A 26,208-nucleotide genomic window follows, 5' to 3' on the forward strand; every position below is an offset into this window, starting at 1 on the left:
TATCGTAGCTTCAATGACAGTGTAATTGACTAGTATTTTCTCAGTTAATCTGTGATTGAATATGTTTTTTTTTTTTTTTTTAATGGTGGTATGTTGATGCTGTTAGAGATGAGAAGCGATGGCAATAAAAACGAGTTGCGAGGAGTAATGCTAGCTGGTAGCAACTGCCGCTGCGAAGGCTAACTTCAAAATAAAAGCATACTGTGGGTATTGTATTGGCGTCCATGTTTTTGGTGTCTTTTTTTTTAAAGTTTACAGAACATAGGTGGTGTGTGACATGATTTTTTTTCCTTCACCAAAATTAGTTTTGGGGCATTTTACATAGATTCTAAATCATAGGGAAATAATCTTGATTTTTGGGGGGGACACAGTTCTACTAATTAAATGAATCAGTAGTGTTTTTAATTGATTATATTTGCATCAAATTTGTTGTCTGTTTCATTCGACTTTCAAGTGCAGTACATTTCAATCAAATCAATATTTAAGATGTGTATTTTCCAAATGCAGCGTTGTTGAGGTTTACTAGAACTTTGTGAAGCTTTGTGCCACATGGTGGCGGTGTTGCTCAATGTTGCGCGGACTTTATGGATTGCAACATCAGTTCGGGCGAGGGGGAGGTGCCGAGGCCCCACATGGGCTGTGCAAGTGTAAGCGAGCTGTTGTTACGATTAGATGTCAAGGGAAAAGTTGGAGTTCACTTGTGCGTGAACATCCATCATGCTGCATTGAAAGCTCTGAGGACCACATTTGGAAAATTTTGGAATGGTCGCTTATGAATGCACGTTATCCTCACTGTGGATTTTCAAAGGGGATTTGGGGGGGAATTAGTGTTACTGTGAAAGTGACAAGCATGCGTTTAGCTTGCACTTGAACTGGACATTTTTTTTCCCAATTAGCTGAACACTGCGGAGAGGATTACAAGTACAAGAGGAACATGGCGAGCGAGAGGAAACCAAGGCTTTGTGTCATGACGAAGGGGGAGGAAGGCTATGGTTTTCACTTGCACGGCGAGAAAGGCAAGACTGGGCAGTTCATCCGCAAAGTGGAGCCCGACTCGTCTGCAGAAGCGGCGGGGTTACGAGCGGGGGATCGTGTGGTTGCGGTCAACGGGGTCAACGTGGAGAGAGAGACACACCACCAGGTATTCACATTATTATAGAACGGCGTATACCGAAGCTTGACACAATCAAAACCTTCGCCAGTAAGATAGGGGGCCTGGCAGCACAAGTGGAGGTCATGTGGCCCCCTTGCACCCTACAATTTCAAGTTTTATTCAAGCATCCATGGAAATTCAAAAGTCTTCAAAGTACAACCCCAGACAAACTTCATTACCTCGTTTAAACTCCATGAAAAAAAAAGAGAGTATCGGTTCATGGGATATGTCTAGACACTGATAAAATTAGTGCACAGTATTTCCCCGCAAATTAATATTTTAGTTATTTCAGTGACACCTTTATTTATTAAATATAATGTATTGGTTTAGTAATCATGTGTTTAAGCATATATTTTTATCAGATTTTATTAAGTCTGGGGACAACTCCGTTGCACTGGGTGTAGTTTTAATATGTATTTTGTTTTTTGTTGTTTTTCCTAAAAACTGTTTTTAGAATTGCTCTCTGAGTGTTTAAAAGCTATTTTGAGGGTACCACACAGTAAAATGCCATTGGATCAAGCACTGATGTCCATCTCATATACTCATTCACTATATCTGGCCCGCCACATCACTTAATGTGGCCCGTAAAATGCTAATTAAGACGTTAAGTACATTCACCCATCCATTGTCTTAGCCGCTTGTCCTCACAAGGGTTACATGCTTGCTGGTGCCTATCGTAGCTGTCTTTGGGTGACTACACACTGAACTGTCAAGCGCCCACACTCACAAACACACCTAAGGGCAATTTGGAGTGCCCAAGATAACCTACCATGGATTTTGGGGGGGAATGTGGGAGTGCCCAGAAAAACAGGCACAGGAGGAACATGCAAACTCCACACATGAAAGCCAGAACCAGAATCAAACGGCGAAACTGTGAAGCAGACGTGCTAACCACTCTTCCACCATGCCAACCATGACCTCAGGTTTCAGGCTAAAATGCCAAATTAGCAAGTTAAGTTTAAAAATATTTGATAAAAAAAAAAAGAGAAAGTCGTGCATCACATCACTGGTGCCAAACTTAAGGTGCAGGGGCCAGATCCATCATTTTATTAGACCCGTGAAAGGAAAGTCACTTCATGTTGCTTGCATATTCTTTAAAACCTTTTAAGTTTTTATTTATTTATTTATTTTTTGTTACAAGTTTGGCTAAAGGATATAGATAAAGATATAGAACAAAAACAAATTCAAATTGTGGCCACTGTGGTGAACTACAGGCTGGCTTTCACAAGGATATTGCACGTTTTTTTTCTTTTTTTTTTGTTCCTGATTTCCCGTACAAAGTAAATTGAAACTACAATGTTGTAGGGTGTCAATCTCATTTTCATACCACGGACCCATTGTTGTTCTGGTTTTCCACTGTTGTGAAATTGAAAATCAGGTATAAATGCACGATGACCTCACATTACATATTTTAACAACAAATTAAATTTGTGGTGTTATGAAAAATAATGTATAAATATTGTTGTATTCAACATATGTTAAGAAGGCGTATTGTGAAAATAAACATTGCTGGTTAATGTGAAGGGAAAAAAAGTTGAATTTTAGTGAAGATTTTCTCTCAAATTCTAAAGAACAAATCATGTTAGTTAGGTACATTTTACTTGCTTAAAATGGCTAAAATGATGTGGCAAGCATGGACCATAATTTGCCCCCCAGGCCTTGAATTAGACATATGTGGCTTAAACCTCCTGGTTCAATATTCCCTTGGTTTTGATCCGCGATACATTTAATATCGACAGGCAGGAGGCCTACACTGGTTGCACGTGAAAACGACAACCCTCCAAGTACGTGAATGTCGTTGTTTACAAACCTGTTGATCAGGACTTGATTCGTGTGGAAGTACCTTGACAGTCATTCCGGGAAGAGGTGCCACTGGCTTGTGATGACTATGGACAAAAATGAGGATGTGACAAAGTCATATGGTTTTGTCGGAGGATTGCGACATTCTTAGTTCTATGAATATATCCATATTGAATTCCTACACTCGAATTTCTGGTTAATTTAAAGCCTAAACGTATGTTGCTCACACAAAACACATTTGTGCCCACATTTTGTCTTGCGTCGCTCAGGTGGTCCAGCGGATAAAAGCCGTGGATAATGAAACCAGACTGCTGGTGGTGGACCAGGAGACGTATGAATATCTTCGTAACCTGCGGCTCACGGCGACAGAGGAGATGGCTATCCCAGGGGAGGAGCCTCCTCCCCCATTCTCTCCCCCGGATCCCCCCAGCCCTGCGCCACCGACTTCACTCCTGGGCCCCCCCAAAACGAACAAGCTCGAGGAGGAGAGGAACGGCTCTGCCATGCTGCAGTCCATGCTGCAGAGGAGTAAGAGTTGTCAGGCGCCCAAACACACCAAGAGGCTACCATCATTAGCTGTGAAAAAGGTAAACATCTCGACAGTTTCCATAATGGCGCAAAAAAAAAAAAAAATGTGAGTAGGACACGTATCTGGTTTTCTCTCGCAGTCAGACGATATTCTCCCATACTCTAGGTGGCAGTAAATGGACTCTATAGCATAAAAACAACACTACTCTATAACAAAGGTGGGAGAATCGTAGTAGATTCAAACCATGTAAATCCTTCCAAGCGTTTTTAACACACTCCTCATCTCTCCCCAACGTGGTGCTCGCCAGGAGTTGTTTATGGGATTTTATCACAGTATTTCTCTTCAGACGAATCATAAAGGTGTTTGTACCGGCGAACTTCCATAAGCAATAGTTCGTCCACCATGTTTTCCGCTCATCTTCTGAGTGGTTGCCGAAATAACGTCATTTGACGCGTGGAGCTCGCAAATGCGTCAAGCTTAAAACAAGCTTAACACTTGAAGGTAGGAATCCGCAAATAATTTAAAGCGAGTGTGAATGCTTGTTTGCCTTGTTTGCCTGTGCTTCTATTGGCTGGCGACCAGTTCAGGGTGTACCCCGCCCATCACCCAAAGGCAACTGGGATAGGCTCCATCTCATCTGTGACCCTTGTGAGGATAAGCTGTTGCAGTGATGGATGGATGGGAAAAAAATGAAAAATTAACCTGTGTGGGGCTTCATTGTAGATTTCTTCATTTTAAATATAAAAAGCATCATTCATGTCACCAAAGTCTTCTCTTTTGCAACCTCTTATCCAACACTGACTTCTGTGCTACTGCTACCGAAAAGAGCATCTGGCTCTGGTTGTTATCAGTTATGCATTTGTGGTCACTGTGAAAAAAGTTTGAAACATCTGGTCGTTTTTGACTTAAAAAAGAAACTCGATTTACCTTTTGCACTTGAAAATATAGATATAAATATATAATTTCATGAATTGAGACTATAACTAGTGCTGTCAACTACAAAAATTGAGAGATTAATCATGATCTGTATTTAAATAGTTTAATTAATGTCTTTTTAATTTCACCTAAAAAAAAAAAATCCCTTCCCCAGTTTTTTATTATTATTTTAGATACATTGTGCTACTGTGCCGATCAAACAAATGATATGCAACAACATAAAAGTGACTTCAGTTATTTATTTTCTTTAACAGAGATAACATAAGTGCTGGTTTCAACCTTTAGTTTTGACTATCGGAAGTATGGTTGCGTGTGTGTTTTTTTTTTTTTAATCGCTTTAATAAAACATTGCCCATCCTGTCTACCGCAGACTTGCTCAAAAGTGGGATGTACTGAAGTTCAGTGTGGTAACTATGGCTTGCTACATTAGCCTATGTTGCTATTGTTACCCGTGGTTGAAACTTTGCATTTATGTGGTGGGCTAAATTTGAGCTGCTACTGTCATAGGCAAACTCCTTCTTACAAAACTCTCAGGCATTGTGATGTTTTCAGTCAACTGCAAGTGGCAAAATGGCTGCCCCAGACATGGATAAAACCATGAGGAGTTTTGCTGCTTAATTCAAATTCTACAAACGCAATAAGAATCAGAATCCTGTGTTTAGACTAGTGAGGCACATAGAACATATTGTAAAGACATTTTTCGACTGCCCCTTTAAAAATGATGATGTATGACTTTGTACCTTGTTTTACTTTATCCATCTCCAGCTCATGCGTCACTTTATGACCGGTAGGCTTGTCACGTAGTGCTTGCAAATGTTCTAAGTGGCCAGCAGGCTTTTCGAAGGTCTTCCAGATGTTATGTTGGAAAAGATCAACAAACCAGGATGTGCAGACGATGTAACGTTTACAAAAATGAAGATTTGCCGTTGATTCTGCAAAACAGGAAATCCACAGAAATGCGTCCTTGTCACACAGGCATAGTTTGAAAGCATTCTGACTCTTGCAGTTATTTAGATCATGTTCGAGTTACTTGCTTTGAGATACTATAAGACAGCAATATGATGCATTTCAAGCTTTTTTTTCAATGCACGTGGACAAAAAAGCTCAAAGATTCTCTTCCATAACATGTGTTTGGAGCACCTTGTCCTTATGTGAGTGGCTGTCTTTCAACCGGAATGACAAGGCCTATCAGTTATATCCGGAATGTTCAAACGTGGCTGCCTTTTGTGACCTGTGGGGAGGAATCCCAGTGATTCACCTTCGGGGAATTCTCTATGAATTATTCTTTTGTCTCACTCTTGTTTTAACTCTTGGTTGAAAAATTTAACCATATTTATCATTTCTATCAATTTAGCAGAACAATAGCTGCGCTGATGCTGCTTGGGAAGAAGAAAATGGCAATTTTGATTCTATTTACTTTATGCTGACGCGTCACATTTTCTTATGTGTAGTCACTCGTTCATGTGGCTGACCGCCGCATGGTTAATAAAAACAATAAAAGTTCTGCAATGGGAGCAGCATCAAACCTGCACTAAGTAGTGAAATCAATAGAAAGAGCCCCCCCCCCCCCCCCCGAAAAGGGGGAAAGAAAGCATGTGAAGAGAAGTTGAGTCATGCAGCGAGGGGGATAAGTAGTGCATGGCTGTCTGGATGGGTTTAAGAGGGGACAAAACAGGACAAAAACAACCAGGTGAGGGAAAAGAAAAAAACACAATCGAATGTTAAACGTCCAAAAATAAATATAAATAAGGATTTGCCATTGTTTTTGTTTATGTTTTGGAAGAAGGAACTTTATAGCAGTAAAAAAATATATAAAAAAACTTGTTTTTTAACAGTAATGTTTTACATCCCTAACTGACTTTTCTATAACAAAAAAAGTTATCCATCCATCCATTTTCTAGAGACGCCTATCCTCACTGGGGTTGCTGGCTAGCTCGTGCCTATCCCAGCTGACACCCTCAACTGGTTGCCAGCCAATCGCACGCACCCAATCACACATGTCATGCATGTTTTTGAACTGAGGGAGGAAGCCAGAGTGCCCGGAGAGAACCCAGGCGGGCATAGGGAGGACATGCAAACTCCACACAGGAATGCCAGAGCGAACGTTTTAATCACTCTTGCACCAAGCACTGCCCAGTGCTTTATACATATATATACATATTTATATTTACAGTATATGCATACATATTGTACATATATGTATTTATGTATTAATATATTTCTTAATTCATTCATTTATTTATAGGCTGTGAATGTTTTATGCGACTATAATCAGTGGCATATAACCAACGTACGGGCCTGTTTTGTTTGTTTCCATGGTAACTGCTTAATGAACACAATATACAACTGTTTTGTTGAATTTGTCAGTTGTTACATGCACCTCACTTCACTTTTGATTTGTGACTCCTGCAAGGCTGCTGACAGGTGCATACAAAGTCACTTGTTCTGTGAGTGTGTCCATTGCACTTGTCAACACACTGCACAGTGCATAGTTTTGTGTCTCGTGTCTACACCCTCTTTTATCTGGATGTTTTGTACGTATCATCTAACTAACCTGAGCACATACCTGAGGTGCCAGAGCTCTTGTCATTACCCCTCACTGCACACGCTCACATATGTACGGAGTGGGCGTGTCCCTTCGCTATCAAAGCTGAGGTGACGTGTCAGGTGTCACTTTCTCGGCAGAACCTCTTTTAACTGACAGCACGTGGGCGCCAACTCATGTAAAAACACTGCAAGCCATACAATGAAAACGAATGTCAAATTGATAAGGTGCAATCTGTCTTCTAGCAGACATGCACACTCAGCAAATATTCTGCCAGACATGTTCCTGGCTCTTATTTTGAAGGTGTTATATTGGCTTCTGGCATTCTCCTACAAATATCTTGTGGCATTTTGTTGTATTTCTTTCCAGTCTTGCTCCAGTTCTGATCTACCACGCCAGGTTTGTTTAAAGCTAAACAGGAAACTTGTTGCTAGGGACAAATTGTTCCGAAGTTCAATTAAACACACTGGAAAGAATGTTGAATTTTGTTAAAAAGCCACAAGTGGAAAAGTGTGCTCCTGAGTGGTGAATTAAACCTCACATCTACTTTTGGGTCATCTCCATAGTGCAACCAGGTCGCCAAGACACCCACATCAGAAGGGGTAGTAAATGTGTAAATAACTCAAGTTAAAAATACAGCAAAAATAGTTTCATTTCTTTACATTGTTTTTAGTTATTACTTTGTTTTCATAAAGTACAATGTCATACGATATTTTCCTCAAAAAGATACAATCAAACTGGCCCAAAAATAGACACGACCTAGGTCATTTACCAGCATTGTTTCTACTGACGGTACTTTCTACATTGGATGGCAATGCAAGAGACGAGAAGCCAAAGAAATTCATTCTTATCTTTCACTTCCTCGTTTACAACTAATCCTGCGTCATTTCATAAGACATGCCACAGAATCGAGATTGTTAGGTCTTTTTTCTGTAGTGCAAATTTTAAATATATCTTTGTGACATCAGTCTTGAGACTGTTAGGAAGGTTCCTATGTATATATTGGGGGTGTCAGAATAATAGATTAATTGCGATCAATTAATTACAGTCATGATTAAAGCGTTTTTTTAATTGCATTAATCTCATTTTGAAGATTTAACTTTTACGTATGGATGCTGAAAACAAAGGTCAACCACACCCTTGACACTATATAGATAGATAGATAGATAGATAGATAGATAGATAGATAGATAGATAGATAGATAGATAGATAGATAGATAGATAGATAGATAGATAGATAGATAGATATAGAGATAGATAGAGATAGATAGATAGATAGATATAGAGATAGATAGAGATAGATAGATAGATAGATAGATAGATAGATAGATAGATAGATAGATAGATAGATAGATAGATAGATAGATAGATAGATAGATAGATAGATAGATAGATAGATTTGTTTTTGTGTTTGTCAGTGTGTGTGAGTATACTGAAGTGAAATAAGATTCTTGACCTCTATTGTCTCAACAATGCTGGGACAATGCTGAAAAACAAATGGAAAAAATGAATATTTCTAGTGTGATTTACGGTTTCAGTGGCGTGAGTGCAGTCAGGGCATCTTTCTCTATTGTCTTCTCGCCTGGTATAATGAGTGATGGATTCCATTATCGTGGAGTCATACGCATCATCTCTGGTGCGTGATAAACAAATACTTTATAAGACTTATCCCCACTGAAGTTTAATATTAGAAAAGGTTAAGGCCTGTCATCACTCATGTAACACTACGGAAGTTTTCTGGATGAAGTCAGGGCCTCGGCCTGTCTCGTCATCTGCTTCACAATCATGTTGAGGCTAGCACATATGGTTTATTCTTTGGGCGTTAAAAAAGAACAAATAGGGCCATAGAACCTAAATACAATTTTGTTTGTTATCAGTGAAAAACATGCTCTGGGGGATGCAGGACTGGTTTTGTTTTCTTTCAGTTGAATTTGTCTTGAGGTCACTTTAGTAACATCTGGTTAAACTGGAGCAGAGCATCAACAGCCCACTATTCATCTGGGCAGTCTGTCAGCAGTCATCATCACATCATTAATAAACACCAGAAAGCCCATTACATCGGAAGACATACACGGCCATGTCAAACCATGACCGCCGCCATGTTTGAGAGATTAGGTGCTATGCTTTGGAATCCCCAAATGCTTCTGATTCTGGTTAAACTTTTTTTTTTTTTTTTGGGGAATGTTTGTGTAGATTCTCAATCATCTGGGCGTGTCAACTCGAGGTGATCAACAATAGGACTGTTGTTGTTGTGGTTGTTGGTTTTGTTTGACAGTGTAGCTGGCGAAATTGCTGGTCATTCACTTGCCTTGTGTTTTACCACAAAATTAGCTGTTTTTGTCACAAGGCGAGGCTTTTCTGTTTTTGTTTTTGCAGTCTGTGTTTCACGTGCATGAATGTTAATATTTATATTTAAATATATGAGACACAATTTTTACAAATATTGATGTTTTATAAAACAATTTACTATTCATGACGCAAAGAATGATTTTCCAAATCAACACACATTACTAAAGTATGATGGTTTTTTTGGGCTAACATCATTAGCAAACCCGAAATGATGTCATTGAGCCACTTTGTCTTGCTAGCTAGTTAGTGCTAGCTAAGGCAGCGCTTTTCTTCTGAGTTTGTTGTTGTATTACTTTGGACTTTGTTGTCACATTGCGTAGCTGGCTTTTGTTTGCTAAAATCCATCTTTACAGTCTGTAGCCGAGATGATCTCTCAGTGTGATGATGTCACGTGTATTCGGGCTCAAACCGGGCTTCGCAGCTACCAAGCTAACACGGATTGCATCATTCACAAAATATTGTGGTTTCTATGTCTGTTTCCAAGGCCTTTGTATTGTGATTTTACTAAGGTTTATTTATCATTTGGATCATATTATTTGTAATTGTACTTTTAAAAAAAGCCTCCAGAGTGACGGATGAATGGTATAGTAGCAATTGTTTTACAGTGTATTACAAATTTTGCAAAAAATCTCAATGTCACCTAATGGAGTTCATGTCTCGTCCCATCCCTTAAAATGATGCTTACATCAACGATTATTGCAGTCGTCCTTGAATGTAGAAGTACGCTGCGTACACTTTTTGTGAAAGCTTAAAGTCAATTCTGTAAGAAAACTCTAACCCTAGCCCTTCAAATCCATCCAAGAATCCTAAAAGCTGTAACGTCCAAATACTTTTGGTACGTGTACATGCAGCAGTCAATAATAACAATAAAGCTATTCCGATGTGTGCCGGTGTAAAACGTTTACGTCAAAATGACTTGCTGAGCACAAGTGAGTGTGCATTTCTTCCGACTAACATCTGGAGCTTGTGTTTAGTAGCTCCCCCCCAAACACCACCCCCTTTTTTTCTCAAATACCAACTAAGTTACATCAAGACGCAAAGGTCTGGATCTTCCATTCGTGTGTGTGTGTTTGTCTTTTGGATATAAAAGAGTCTCGAGGGTGAAATGTAACTCCTCAGTTAGATGCGTAATGCAGGAGAAACAACTGAGCGTGTTGTACGAGAGGTGCTAAAGCAGGTGTGCGCCATTTAGTGTTTACCATAAACGACTACATATATGGGCTCTTTTTTCTTCTTCTTTTTACTGAGTCAAGAATGGGCTTGGCTCTTATAAGTCATAACTAAATGGCGAGTAATGATATGTCCTCCATACAAAAAAGTACACCTATTTGTGTGTTCACGTGTTTACTGTCCTGAATGTGGGGAAACAAGCCCGGCATCTTCTCATGTAAGGCCTTATTAACGTGGTACCTTCTAAGAAGACAACATGGTTTCTCTTTTAAAGACTTATTCTTGCCGCAGGGCTCATCCTATTAAATTGTTGTTACCCTGAAGCTACTGCATGCTTGTGTGTATTAGTAGTAGCTAGTAATTAAAGCTAGGCAAGTATGTTAATGTATTAGAGGCGCCACTTTAAAGTACATTGCATTTACTTAACTCATTCACTGCCATTGATGACTATGGATATCAAAGATCCATTTGAACTAGGCTGTCTGTGAATCAGTTCACGTATCCACTGCCTGCCTAATCAATTCAATTTTGGATGGCTATAAGCCTCAATGACAGTGAATGAGTTGATCAAATGATTTAAAATGGTTTAAAATGTGACAGTTTGACTTTGAATGGAGTCGTTCAATTTGTATCATTTTCTTTGAGTGGAACGATGCACAGTCAAGGTATAAATCTGATGCTGTCTCGTGGCACCTTGGATGCAATAAACGACCTTAAAATGAGTTGAGGAGTTTGAGTTTGGTGAAAAATTGTCGCCATTTTGTGAGATCTTCTGTTTACTCTTTAAGTGCCCCGAACGAGAATTCTCCTCTCTTAAAATAGTAAGAACAATAATAAATCAATTGTTTAAATTGCAATGAATATATTAGTATGTTTCCTCTCCATTCATTTTAATAGCAGTACAGTATTATTAATATTGGTTGCATTTCAGCCAGAATTGTTTATAAAATTCCACCATCATTTTGCAGTACAGGATAATAAAGTGTATATAAACACCACAAACAAGTACAGCATACATGCTATATGTATACATAAATGCTGTGAACTGTTCTGGCTGCTCCACCATTATAGACTGCTAATGTAGGTAATCTTGGGTTGCTATGGCAACAACAGAGATGATGTTTTTATTCCAAGCCAGTGTGCCATTCATACTATATTGGCAGCTAATATGGTAATGTGAAAAAAATAAGTACTCTTACTTAAGTGTGATTTGTACAACATCAGTTTGCATGTGTTCATAATGTGTTCAGGTTTCATTGTGAGCCAGTGAAGGGCTTGTCGACTATAAGTCTAGTTAATTCAGTGCTTTTTTTTTTCTTTTTTTAGCGCTAATGTGTTCTGACCTTTGACATATTCGCTTTGCTCTTGTGTGCACTCACAGCTGCGAGGTAGCGTACATTCCCACGCATTGATTATCACAGCGACCTCATACACTTTCTGATATGCTGCTGGCCTTATCTGTTATTTTCTTGGATTTAAAGTGAGTATTGTGCATGTGCAATTACATCATTGTCAATAGAAAGTATTTTGTGGCGTTTTTGAAAAAAACTGTTCAGACACACACTAAAAATCACGAGTTCAAATATGGCACATTTCCATTGGTTTGCACACAGTTAAAAGAAAACAAACTTGCTGCTGGCCAAAAGAGGCGACATGGAACATCTGCCACCTACTGATAAGAAGGGCGTGAACATGTGCATGACACCACTGATCACAAATATACGTGAAAACGAGGGTGGGTACAACCACACATTAGATACCAAAAACATTTATGAAAGGGGCTGATGACCGAACATATTTTGGTTGTTTTGTACTTGCTGTAGCAAGTCAAATTAAATATATTATAAAACGAACTGAAACTTGGTGGAAAAGTAGGACTTGGGCCAAGAATGAAACCAATGTGACCTGACTGCGCTACGTAATGTCATCACGTAATAAATCACGTAAACATCCACGGGCTGCAATAGGTCAGCGCGCCCTATGAGGAGATCTCAGGAAGAGCACACAAAGCCGAGCCGTTACACAAACAACCATTCTCATGTTCTCATGTCTCCTGCATTGTCCTCTCCCCGGGCTCTTCTTTACAATTCCCCTTTTTCATCTTTATTAATCCCCCGCTCTTCTCCATCCATCTGTCATTTCCTCTCGGCCCCTCTCTTCAACGGACCCTCGAGTTCCCTTTTCTTCTCCAATTGAGCAACCCTTACAGCAGCTGCAGACAAGACAGCTTTAGAGCTAAACAAACTCGTTTAAGAGAGCTTTTGTGAAGATTCCGATTAAGCTCTGCATTAATTTTGCGCTGCCTTATCTGTGTATTTTAACCCTTCAGTTTTAACATTCCACAAGTTCCCATGACAACCCACAGCGACATTTGCCCACTGTGCTCGCACTGCTTCTGTTTGTTCCTCTCTAGCAATGAATGAGCAATGCAATCCTTGCGGTATTTTAATTACAATGAACTTTCAAGTAACTTGCAGCTAGCAGGTTTGTTATCCTTAATTTGAGGAAATGTGAACATGAGGAAATGATGTTCCTCCACTTGCTTTTTTTTTTAGCTGTTTTTCATTTGTATAATTTGCTTAGTCGTTATAATTATTTGAAGTCAACAATTTGTCTTATTGATTTAATATGACTGCAGTGTGTATCATGTTAGCTCGGTGGAGAAGTGGTTAGCACCTCCGCCTTAGAGTTCAGGGACCTGAGTTCGAATCCCCTTCGCTCCAGCCTTTCTGTGTGGAGTTTGCATGTTCTCCCCGAGCCCGCATGGGTTCTTGTCTATCAGCGAGTTTAAAAATAAGCGATCACAAGATGGGGTAATGTGTCTATAAATTACTTGATTATTTACTGCATATACGTGTATACTGTTTATATAGAATCAAAGTAAAATGAAACTTCAGTCGGGTAACACAATAACAACTTGTAACATAAATAAAGGATGCAACAACTTACTGTAATTAAATTACTGTGTTGTATTGAAATTACTGCACAGAGTAAATACTGCAAAACACTATTCAATAAAATGAACAGTCACATTATAGAAAATAACACGTGTAATCTTGCTCCTCTAAACATTTATAAACTTTATAATTTGTGGAAAGAATCAATGACATCATTTATCACGGGGAAAATTATAACATTACAGCATAAAATGGAAAATAATGGCCGATTGCGATCACGCCGATCAAACCGACATTATGTCTAGTAATTATGTTGCGTATTTAAAACAACCACATGACTGGAACAGCCACAATCTTCATGTTAACATTCATCGCAACGCATAAATGGCCATAAATAGCCTAACAAAAATAACATAAAAGTTATGGTAATCTAACATTTTAAGGGTCCATTTTAAGGGTGGTTTGACGTTCCAATTTCTCTCTATCAATGTTGGCTTTTTTTTTTTTACATGTACTTGGGTAATTCCCTGCCTTCAATAGCAACAGTTTCACAAGTTGAGAGTTTACCAGTGTTCTTTATTAGCATTAGGTAAGCCATACCCAACTGGAAAAACTGCCTAATTAGTGTAAGGATTAAGGGTTATGCTAATGCCCAGAGGGTTAATTTGCCACAGCACAACACGTACACAAGACTCAGTTAACCTGACTGTCAGTATGCTATTTCGAACTGTGAAACTCTTACATCACAACTAATTATTCAACAAACCCAATATTGAATTTCAGTCAATGTCACAAAACAAAACACATACACTTAAGAGAACATGCAAAGAAAATCGGATTGTTTTTATAAATTGTGTTAAATAGTTGGCTCTTACACAAGAGAGGGTTGGTAGGAGTCAGCACAATGACATTTTGATTGGGTAACCCTTGGTGATACCCACAAATGCATTATATTTCTATTACAGCTATTCAAAAACAATTGTTAGCATGTTGTAGTCTCTCCATTACCAGATGTTGTGAGCCATTGTTCTTCAATTTATTTTCTGTAGCGTGATATTAATTAACTCATTCAGGCCCATGGATGAGAATTTTTGTCTTTAATGATAATGATAATAAATGATAAAATTCTGGTCAAATAAGTTTTTTTTTATGGAGAAGAGCTGACACCCTTGACTAATGCTTATGTAATATAAGCCAATTGAGCACTGTAGTGCCAACTGTGACCTCTAGATGGCAGTGTTTACCCACTTACAACACATCTATAACCTACATCAATTCTAACTGAAGAATGGAAGTCAATCTTTCATATGGCAGCACCCATATTTACATAGACAGAGCACATAGTATTCTGTTGGCCTTGAAAGGTGAGTGAAAATGCTAAATATACTGGCCCTCTTGATATTTCCTTTTCCAATAACGCTTGGCACTGAAAGAGTTAAGTGATTGTGTTTGTTTATATTCGAGAAAAACATGGGAAGAGGACCTTGAAAAACAAGTAAACTAAATAGATGAATGGGTGATAGAGGAACCGCTGTAATTGTGCTTTTCATCTCCTACTTCTTTCATCTACTTGTGTATTGGAACGCATGAGAAAATTGAGAACATGTCCGACGGAATACAATGTGGTCTTCTCCAGGGTTTCTTGTTTTGTTTGTAATTCAAACGACATGTGTACCAGACACAGTAAAAAAAAAATAGATAAATAAATAAATGTCTGACATGTTTACACAAAAGAAACAGCGGCTCATTGTGACATGAAGTTAAAGGAATTTCTGGGATGTCTCTTTGAAAACACATCCTGCGCATGCTTGAGTACTGCATGCGCGTTGATGAATGTAAAAAGTTGAACAATGTTACAAGGTGGGTGTAAGAGTTTCCCTCGTGCGTTTGCTTTGAGTCAAAATCTGTTTTTTTCCAGTCACCTCAAACCGCTCCTCCTGCCATGTGGGACTTTGAAACATCATGTCCAAATGCTAACCAGATAACCAGCTGTTTTTTCCAATTTCAAGCAATTTTGCTGACAGCAAGGGAAAGTAACATGTGAGGGCTTTTTTTTTTCCCCTTCCTTTTCTCCCTATCCAAACAGTGGCATTGGTATTTGGTACCTGGGCCTTCAGTGGGTACTTAATGCACCTTGTTTTCGGGGAAACGTTGCAGGGGAAAAGTTTTGTTTCTGCCATGTGAAGTGTTATTGCAATAAAATAAGGTTTGGCATTTTTTTAAGGCACTTTGATGCGCTTGGTATTTTTTTTTTTTCTGTTTTAGACTAACATGTAACTCTTATGAACCCTGTAGCACGAACAGTTTTCTCTTTCCTAGGGGGCCATTGCAAAATACTGTATACTTGCGAAGCACTGCACTATTGTCATGTTGCAATTATAAAAACCATCAAAATAATTATAGCAGGTATACCCACATAATTACAATTAAATGCATTACAAACAGAAATTCTAATTGATAAAAGTAATAAAGTGTTGCCAGGTCATATTTAAATGTTTAGTAAAAGAAGAAAAAAAATTAGAACACAAAATGATATTTTGGGGGTCTTTTTCTTTTGGATGTAATTTTTTTTTTGTTTTATTAAAAAAAAAAAGCCTGAAATATGACTTGTAATATACAGTATATGTGGCTGCCCATGTTTTTCCATTTGACATTAGGTGTAAAAAAAATTGCTCGGACCAACCAATGACAGAAAAAAAACTAGACTAAATTTAAAAAAAAATAGAATGCTGGCAATAAATTAGTAATTAACAACATAAATATGTCAATTTTATAAATGTCAGTTAGTGTTGGACGGTACCCATCGAGCATTTTTAGAATCAAATATTCAACTGAACTATTTTAAATCAATAATCAAGAAAATTTGCCTTTTGTACCTGATCTGGTGAGTAATGTGGGAGCCGGCCAATGTGAATGCAGATTAACAGCTAGCCATTTGATTTCCGGTTTCCGGGCATTTTTTCATAAAACATGAGCTCTTCTATTTGCATGATTCAAAACAAACATGATTACAAACCTTGCATTTCTGTTGCCTAGGCGCAAATGACCCGCAAAGTCTTTTTTTGCCTCGATCTTGAAAGTGTTGTGATCACTTTTGAACAAACCACCCTGAACTCATTTTCGGCATAAGCGTTCATGATCTAACCTGACTGATGAAAGATGGCGACCACGACCTCACGGGGTGATTGGTGGGCTGCGGAGAGTCGCCAGGGGCAGACAGAGGTTACCTTGGCTCGTATACCCCCCCCCCCACACACACATAATAACTCCCAGCTGTGCAGTGTTTATCCAAGAGGAGTTCCATTGCTTTCCCCCCTCTGGAAAGTTCTGTCATGTTGCCGAATCTCTCAATTTATCTCACATTTCTGTCTTCAATTGCTCTTTGCTCTTTCTCTTCTGGAACTGTCAATCTAAATCCTCCTGCTGCATCTGATGAGCTTTGCCTCCCACGCACACTCTCTCCCTTCTTGCTGTTTTCCTTCCTGTGTATCATTTTTTGCAGATATTTGTTCCCATTAGCCCAAGTCCCAGTTTTCAAAATACAGAAGAGTTTATATTCCCTTTCTCCTGTGGAAGATCCGCCCCTGCATCCCAGTCCTGGCAAGTCAGTTTCCAGTCAGGATAAAGGGAATCTGAAGGGATTCATGAGCCTGAAATGGAACCATATGTCGCCATTTGGGTTATTAAGAGAATGAGACACACTGCTGTTTTGCATTTGTGATAACCCCGCAGGAAGTTTTAGGTTTTGGAAATATGACGGGAAATTTAAAGCAATGTTCCTACTGCAGGACAGTTCAGTATGGTTGGCTCTTTTTGTTTTGTTTTTTTGCATCATCAAAACTTGTGCATAGCGCCAAAATGGCTGTTGAAGAGAAGATTCATCTGCCAAGATACATCATTGTAAAACTTATAATAAAGTTTTGAATGTTCATGCCTGGGAATATTACCCTTAATTCTCTTAAAGGGGAATTTTATCAAAACATCTTGTTCTTATGTTCTATGCACACCTATTAGTCTAAACATGGAATCCTGATTTGTAATGTATTTGTGGAATATAAATTAAGCAGCAAAATCTATTGTTTATCCCTCCCGGGGGCGGCCATTTTGCAACTTGCCATCAATTGACGATGACATCGCAATTGCTTAGGGCTCAGGTGAGGAAAATGTCAATTTACTTTTTTTTTTAAATCCCATTTTATGATTTAGAACCCTAAAACGATATTGCCCAAAGAAGATATTGCTAAAATAAAAAAATATATATTTAGGTGTACCATACATAGCCAGAAACAGTGTGGGAGAGAATGTTTAAATGTTTCAGGCTACTTGGTTTATACCACTGTTTTAGTAGCCATATAAAAAGGTGTTGTAAATTTTTTATACAATATAAACAATTAAAAAAATAAAAGGCAAAAATAAGCTGGGTGTATGAATGAAAAAATTGGTGATTTCTCATATAACCATTATTATTATATAAATACATATTATTCTCATTAGGGCCGCAGCTATCGAGTATTTTTGGCATCCGGATGCTCCACAGAAAATTAAAATCAAACTTGGAGTATTCGGACAAAAATAAAGATTTGCTTGGTGAAAAACAATGAAAAACACAGAAGACCATCATATTTCACATTTTGCCAAACAATTCTATGCATATTCCTTGCCACTGTTATCCTAACCTGTGGGTTAAGACTTATTGCTGCTATAATTTTAGTATTCAGGAGATGCAGTTATTACGATTCAGCTCCAAACACAGGCCAGACCAGTTTTTACTGTTCCAAACCCAAACCATAGTGTGCTAAATTGTAGTGAACTTTGTGGAAATGCGGTTATACACTTCATATACTCCAAGTATAGCTTCATCTTAGAAACTGTAAGAATATTCAATAATACCCTTTCACTAATTGAATTGAGCTTGGCGAGAGAGTGATATCGGCTTGCAAATCATCCAGCAGCCCAACCGTTGCATCTATTTGCAGAGTGTGTGGGTGGTAGATCAGTGTGATGATGTGTTCATAATTATACAACAACTAATAATGTCTCAATGCTGTCAGTAAAAAGCTGCAAATGGACACAAACTCTCAACTCGAAAGCTCCTCCAAATACATAAAGTGAGAATGAATTAGGACAAAGGCATAATGTCTGTCTGCTGACAACAGCCTAACAGCATGACTCACACTTTTCTAGTCCTCAGTGATTTAATAACATTATTATTTAATTATTGTATTATGTTGTAACGTGTTCGTATTGTATACCAGAGGCACTGTCTGACTGGGTATCAACTTTTTTAGGAGGTTTCCGTCCGCGCTGTATCCTCGACCGAGGCACCGACGCAATCGCGGCTCCACGGCGACCCGACAGAGCTCGCGCCGCGTCTGTGCCACTTGGTGCGATCTGAAACGGGCTACGGCTTCAATCTCCACAGTCATCGGTCCAGGCCGGGCCAGTACATCCGCTCGTTGGATACGGGCTCGCCTGCTGACCAGGCTGGGCTTCGACCTCAGGACAGAATCATTGAGGTAGGAAGTGCTTTAACTTGCTTGCTTAGAGAGTGGGTGTAGATGATGGTCACAATTTTATAACTATCTATAACTGTTGACAATTCAATCAAAAACTGAGTTATAAACTGGATATTCGCCCCACACCGCTTTGTTGGCCTATTTTATGGTTGACCCTCATGTTTTACCGCCCTAGTAAAGTGCATCCGGAAAGTATTCACAGCGCTTCACTTTTTCCACATTTTGTCAAGTCACGGCTTCATTGCAAACTATTAAACAAATTTCTTCCCTAATTCTACACACAATGCCCAATTATGTGAAAGTTTTTTTTTTTTTTTTTTTTTCTCAACCTTTGCTTAGTAAACTTGATCCACCTTTGGCAGAAATTACAGTCTCAAGATTTTTAAATATAATGGCACAAGCTTAGCACACCATTTCGAGTTTACTTTTGCATTATTCGCACATATCTGAGGGTAATAGAAAACACACCTAATGAGGTAGGAAAAACTGCTAGCTTTTGTTACATAAAACACTACATGTGTAGTGTACGCCTGCTTAGTTATGAAGGGAATTTATCACTTTGGGATATCATCACCATCATCATCCCAAACTGCAGGGACTGAACAATAAAAGAAGAATAGCTAAAATTGCAGTGCAGTTTACAAGCTCCGAACCGCACGTTTTATTGAAAGCAGATGTTAGCCTGTGTGCACGCAGCATTTCAACCAATTACAAGTGCTGGGGTCACGCTTGTGTCTGCCACCAAGACCTGAGATCTGGACTCGGTCTGCACTGTGTCAATGTGAAGTGTGGGAGGAAGGCAGGTCAGGTGGTATATAACGGTTTAGGGGGGTAGTGGGGTCATAAATCAGCCTCATGGAGGGAGCTGACAGGATAACCCACTTCAGGTCACATTTCATTATTGTATTGAGGCAGAGCAATGCCATATAGTGTTGCTTAAAATTTTGACTTGTACGCCGCTAAAAATGAAGCTGTCTCCTGATTTGACCACAAATCCAAAATGAATAGGAGTTGCGCATGAATATCTCATCACTTTGCAGGGACATTCCATAGTAGAGTTGCCAGCACTAGTAATACAAATGGGTTTGGTCACATTCAGTTTCAGGATGTGTTGTATTTTTAGCAGTCACATTAAAGCTAAAGTTAATAGATTGTCCTCCTCAAACGACCAGTTACATGTAAAATATATCAAATGTCTTATCATCAGCATAGCTAGTTTTGCTCTCACAATATTTAGTCCTCGTTCCCATGACCTTTGTCATCTCCAAGGCGCCAAACAACTCCAAGGGTTCAAAAAGTCTTTTGAATGTTGCCGTTTATATATATCACACTATTCAAAGATGACTTGGAATGGTACACGTGAATTGACAAGTTTTTTTTTGTTTGTTTTTAATCTTTCAGCAAAATATGAATGTTTTTATAAAAACGTAAACAACCCCAACTACAACTACTCATATTTATTATCTTACATACATATGAATTTTTAAACAGTAGCAACTTTTGCCTACACTAAACCGTTAGCAATCACGATTAATATTAGCACGCTAGAGATTAACATTTAAGATCAACAAACACTACTGTAATTTAGTTCACACTTACATAACGGTATATGTGCATTACACACGTCAGCATCTTTAAAGTCAGAGACGATGTTTCAACAATATTCCTTGAAAGTGTAGCGGCCTGTTAGCTACTATGAGGTCAATAACTTCCTTTTCCTCTTCTTTTCTCTTTCCTAACCCCACCTTTAGACAACACATTTTGCGAATGTGTTATGCAGTTAAAGAATCAGACTAAAAAAAAAGACTCCCAAGTCTTTGATGTAGATGCTCAAATGATCTACAATACAAATTAATTTACATGTAAGCGGCAGGCAAAAATGCAGAGTGAGTGGGAACATTACAAGCAGATGGATATCACCTCTTAATCTCACCATGAAGGGATGGAATGATCAAGAATCTCTCACGCATACATACACACATACAGACGCACATACATGCGGCCGCTCAGGTGTTTCCTATGGAGTCCCTTGAGAAGCAGGCCTGTTCCAACAGCACATATTAATTATCCCAGAGAATAGAGTGCATTGTCATGTGTGGGATGCGGTGTTAATGAAGGGCAGCAAAACATGACACCTGTTAGACTGACTACAAAGATGCTTGTTTGCTCTGAATGTCTATTATGAGTCCTCTGATTGCTGAAATTGACAAATTAACAACTTATGTTTTCCGCTATCCTGAAAGACCAGTTAAGGCTATCTCAATACACTTTTTTATTTGTAAGGGCATTATGATAAGCACTAATTTAGGTGCTCCTCAGGACAAAGATATATGAAACCAGGCCCGAACCCAAGGAGCCCCATTAATATTTTATGTAGATGGCTAACTGTGCAAGTTGTGAAACTACCTGACACAGGAAGGCACAGGTCTAGACACAGCTTTGCCCTCCACAGGCACATGGAACCCATTTAATACAAAGCAGCAGTGCATTCAGAGGTCAGTCACCTGCACGTACTGCAGTCAGTATCAATCAATCAATGCTTTATGTAGCAATGCTTTATGCTACACACCCCTGCCCAATGTTCAAAGTAGAAGATGGTTATTATTAGTATCTTTTGCTACATGCATGTATCTATCCAAAACGCTGCAATAATTCATCACTCAAAATGAGAACGCTCGCTTCATTGCATTGAGTAGTTTGAACATGACGGTATGTTGATCTATTACTCCCCCTAGTGGCACAACCAGAAAGTGTGCACAAAAATAGAGGGTATTGTTTACGTTGTACCGTCGAGTTTAATTGGAACTGAGGTAAGGAATTTTTTTTGCAAATTCTTATATGCCAAGAAAGCTCTAATCTGTATTCTCTATGTTGCACGGAAGCTATGAAGAAGATAACGTGTATGATAAGGGCACCACAATAATTATCTTCCATCATTTTTGTCATGTTTTTCATTAGGTAAATGGCGTGAACATCGAGGGCATGCGACATTCCGAAGTGGTGGCCTTCATTAAGAAAGGAGGCAACGAAACCCGGCTGCTGGTTGTGGACCCGGATGCCGATGAGTACTTTAAAATGAAGGGCATCATCCCCACCGTCAGCCACGTGAAAGGTAAAAAGGTCAACGATAAACTGCGCAATCTGTTCGGCTCGTGCCAATAAGGGTGAAAAGTGTTCAGTGTTTACCAAAAGTACTGTTTTCTGTAGTGTTTTAAAGCATGCATTCTACTTCATATGACAGATTATGATGGTCCGTCCATGTCCAACGGCTCTCACAGCCCCCTCATGAACGGCAGCTCCACCTCACATTCAATCAGGTCAATGACCTCCAACCAGAGTAGCCATGGCAACGGCATACAGGTGGGTGTGGCCAATAGGCTCTTCCTCTATCACCTTCACAAAAAAACATCATCGTAACCTCCAACTTTGCATCGCGTGTCCTTTCTAGCTGGGCGGTGACGACCGAGGTCGATTTTCGGACCCGTTTGCCGAGATCGGCCTGAGCGCCACGGCGGCCGAGGAAAAGAGGAAGCTCCACGCCAAAGAGAAGAGGCGGGCGCCGCAGATGGACTGGATGAAGAAATACGAGCTTTTTAGCAATTTTTGAGTGGACGATACCAACATGAGAAAAGGTCAAAAACCTGGACGAAAATGTGTCGCAACGAAAACTGAAGAAAGGATTTTAAAAAGTCACGCTAGACTTTTTGGGATCACTCCTCTACATTAGTGGACATATTTTTATATTTAAAGTGTATAAAGTGTTATATAAGCATCGTCATGGCGATATATGGTACTGTGACATCAAGGATCATGGCCCACAACATCACTGTGATAGAATGGACGACCCTCTGCCTCAAGCATGTTCAACCACTGACAAAAATAACACAACTCAATAACTATTCTCACCTCTTTTTGTGCTGCCATTTTACTTTTGTAATTATTTGAATGTGAGCAGCAGGGGGCGGGCTTACACCACAAATCCATGCCCTTAGAAGCTTAAGTTTTTTGTTTTTGTTTTTTTTTTTTTCAGTCTCTGAAATGATTGAGTTTATGTAGTCAGTGGTTTAACGTGAAAACACTTAAATGGTTGGGAATAGATGAGCAATAAAGAGTGTATTTTAATTGGGAGATGTAATAATGAACTAAGGCATGCCTGTCGGTTGATATGGCGGCATGCCATTAAAAGACAGTATTAAATTATGTTTTTCGCGATACAAATGCATCATAATCAATATGCAACTACACTGGCTTTTAGTCAACAGCAAATGCAATATTTGGTTTCAGGAGATTATGATACAATACTTTGTTATATTTATTTAGCAAACATTTTAATAGCTTGCTAACATGACCAGACCAAGAAAATAGAAGCGCTATCAGTCGTTACCCAAGATGCACTGCGTTCTCATTTTTAGTTTAGTTAGTTGCAGCACAAGGCAAAATGGCCGCCTGCTGAAACAGATGAAACCGGGTGAATTTTCTCCACAAATGCAAGCAATTAGAAAAAATGTGTTTAGACTGGTGCTGTGGAGGCAGGGAGTCTATTATTTCAAAGAAAAAAAAAGAAAAAGACATGACACGGTGACATCACCAGTCACCACAATAACTTACTGTTGTTCTGCTTGTTATTACGGTAGTTACTGTCCATACACTTTATCTATTAAAGTTCATAATTGTATGCAATAAGCAAAACACATGAAGACAATGAAGCCTTGTTGAAGTACTGTTATTCACCTATTCAATTTGAAAGACATAGTATTTTTGTTTTGTTTTGTTTTTATGAATCCAGACTTTAAATTCCAGTTTTTGTTTTTGTTTGTTTTTTAATTTCATGTATTTGGCTCAAGAAGACTCTAAAAATGTCTGGGACTATATGAATTATGAAATTGATTGACATGATTACATGATTCGGTAATTAGGTACTAAAGCAATCATTACTTCAGCAATTAATTGACTAAAGAAATGGACTAAATTACTTGTTTTTTAATTATTGAATGTACTTTATGCACCAAAGTAATTGATTACTTTAGTACGTGTTGTCCCGAAAATCAGTATGAGATTGAATATGTCTGGACTTTTGAAAAACGTTACAATTTGTCTTTGGGATTGAATGAGTCACCAACGTGGTGCCTCCAAGAACCACGAGTAGCCTGCAGGCCTGCTTTAAAAATTGGGAGCTTGTGAATGAATGTCGTCAAAAACCCTCTGAGGCATTCTGAAATCAAGATGGTCCGAGCTTGGGGATGCTTTTGTGTTGGGGAAGAAATTTATGAAGATTTTATGAATGATTATCCCATGGACACAAAAGAGCAGTTGTCATGCTCATGCCGAAGTGTGTCAATTAATGTTTTGATATGACCGTGCTCCACGTGAATCCGCAGGTTGGTAAAACATGTTAACATTTTTTTATTTTATTTTTTTTTACTTAACCAACAGCACCCGCTTCAGATAATTCAGTAGGACTTAGCGCTGAACACTTAAAGTAAAGCTGACACATGCAAATAACAAACACTGTTGCAATGTTTCAATAAAGTGTGAAAAAGTTTTCATCGTGTTTTCTTAATTAAAATTTAAATCGGACATTTTTCCCCCATCAATGTTTTTGTCGTCAGTCCCCTCTATCTATCCAGATGAAGATTACACCGGCATACGGTTTCATCCAGTTCTCAGAATTCTCCACCAAGCAGCTGCTCAAGGCGCACAAAGGTCAAAAATGTGTGTCAATGCATGTGTACGTCCATTGTCCGCCTTGCATGACAGGTTTTGTACAGCTCCAGTTGTAATTGTTCTTACAGATTTGGAAAGAAAAGCCAAATACCCTTTATTAGTGCTGCACTCTATAAATACCAAACTACGACTGCCGACGCCACCTGGGAAAATCATTCAGGGTCCAGATGAAAACAACCTCATTTTAGTTATTGTGCTCTAACATAACCCTTACAAATTAAAGCTTGATCTGATGTGATGTGACAGACCAATAAAAATCTCCAAATGTGAAATGGGATTTTCCAGCCAAATGCACAATCTGGATCTGATCTAGGTGAAATTAGGTTTGGCTTTGAAACTTCAGAGCCTGCATGCAAACTGCATTTATTCAAGTTATTTATAGGGGGGGTTCACGGAAATATCTTTATTTCATTTATAGGCTTACTACAAAACATGAGTATTTTGAGAAAAAGGTATAAAACATTTGTGTTGATTGTATCAATCAAGATTGTAATTTATGAAAAAAAATGTTGCAATTTAAAAAGTGTCTAACTCACGCTCACTTTGACAATGAGTACCACTGCACCACCTAGTGCCATGTATGCGCAATTACATTTTTCAAGGCAACCGCGAAGCCTGTTTCCCATACATGCCCGCCCCACTATCTGAGAAGGTAATGTATTACTTTATGCTTCATTATTTTAGTGCTTCATTACCTAAAATAATGATTTACCTAAGGTACTTAATAACCATAAGTAATTCATTACTTTATTAATGAATTCATATAGTATCAGCATTTGCTAGACCCTCCTTTAGCCAAACATTTGAAAAATATATAAAAACAGTAAGTACAAGGAATTGAATATCATAATAGTTTTGTCTTTGGGGTTGAAAGGGACAAACTATCTGAAACAAAACACAATTACACCACAAGGTGGTCCATCATTATGATTCCTTTTCCAGGAAATAGGAACCACAATACTGTTGAAAGAGACTTTGGGCCCAGCCGGCGCCACACCTGACCTTTGTCAAAGCGTTGTGGCGCACATGATCGTGCTCGCCGGAGGTGACAAGGTCAGACTGTGACGTTTGCAGACCTCCATTTAAAGCGGGCTGCAATTTTTGAGCAGTAAAAGCGTCCAGACAGAGGGCACAAAAAAGAACCCTAGGTGGTCCCTGTTGTGCTTGTGTCCTCGCAGACATTTCTACTCAGTCCTGACGAAAGCTGATTGTCTCCTTCAAAATCACCTTTCCTGTGTGATTCTTTGTTGCAATCTCTTCCTCAGTCGAGGTGGCAAAAGTACTCGTAGTCTGTATTCAATGTGTGCAGAATTAGATCATGAGGAGGAGGGGGTTACTGATTCACATTCTTCATTTAAAGGAATATTGTTGCTATTTTTAGCAATAAAATGGTAATATAGTTAAATAAGTAAAGGTATTTTGATCATTATTTCGCAGTAGAGATTGACCGATTATATCAGCCGGGCCGATGATCGGGCCGTTATTTGGAAATTTGACGTATATCGGTATCAGCCGTTTTTCAATCTGACCGACAGATATAAAGAAATCAATGTAACCCTTTAAGGGTGATTCAACGGGATGTTTCAAA

The 26,208-nt window shown here is 38.8% G+C and overlaps 1 protein-coding gene and 1 long non-coding RNA gene across 2 annotated transcripts in view; one reads left to right on the top strand and one right to left on the bottom strand.

The window, feature by feature from the left end:
- LOC148410631 (uncharacterized) overlaps positions 1-5,341 on the bottom strand; it is an 11,959-nt gene extending 6,618 nt beyond the window's left edge. The window contains exons 1-2 of the long non-coding RNA XR_015868243.1: positions 5,159-5,341; positions 2,964-3,039 (exon numbers count right to left, since the gene is read on the bottom strand). This is a non-coding gene — a long non-coding RNA (uncharacterized LOC148410631). The remainder of the gene's footprint in view (positions 1-2,963; positions 3,040-5,158) is intronic.
- On the top strand, positions 668-24,440 carry LOC148410632 (Na(+)/H(+) exchange regulatory cofactor NHE-RF2). Its single transcript, XM_088437771.1, has 6 exons — positions 668-1,141; positions 3,223-3,540; positions 18,669-18,896; positions 21,855-22,008; positions 22,138-22,256; positions 22,345-24,440. Exons 1-6 carry the CDS (start codon positions 935-937, stop codon positions 22,501-22,503), a joined length of 1,185 nt encoding a protein of 394 aa, XP_088293897.1. The 5' UTR covers positions 668-934; the 3' UTR covers positions 22,504-24,440.
- Positions 24,441-26,208: the final 1,768 nt, after the last annotated feature.

This window comes from Hippichthys cyanospilos, chromosome 16, assembly GCF_059441005.1.
Source record: "Hippichthys cyanospilos isolate Australia breed blue-spotted pipefish chromosome 16, RoL_Hcya_1.0, whole genome shotgun sequence".
NCBI classification, from domain to species: Eukaryota; Metazoa; Chordata; class Actinopteri; order Syngnathiformes; family Syngnathidae; genus Hippichthys; species Hippichthys cyanospilos.

Coding starts and splice junctions, on each gene's coding strand:
- LOC148410632 (XM_088437771.1), top strand. CDS start 935: ATGGCGAGCGAGAGGAAACCAAGGCTTTGTGTCATGACGAAGGGGGAG. Junction 18,897..21,854: donor CTCAGGACAGAATCATTGAG/GTAGGAAGTGCT, acceptor GTTTTTCATTAG/GTAAATGGCGTGAACATCGA. Junction 22,009..22,137: donor CACCGTCAGCCACGTGAAAG/GTAAAAAGGTCA, acceptor TTCATATGACAG/ATTATGATGGTCCGTCCATG.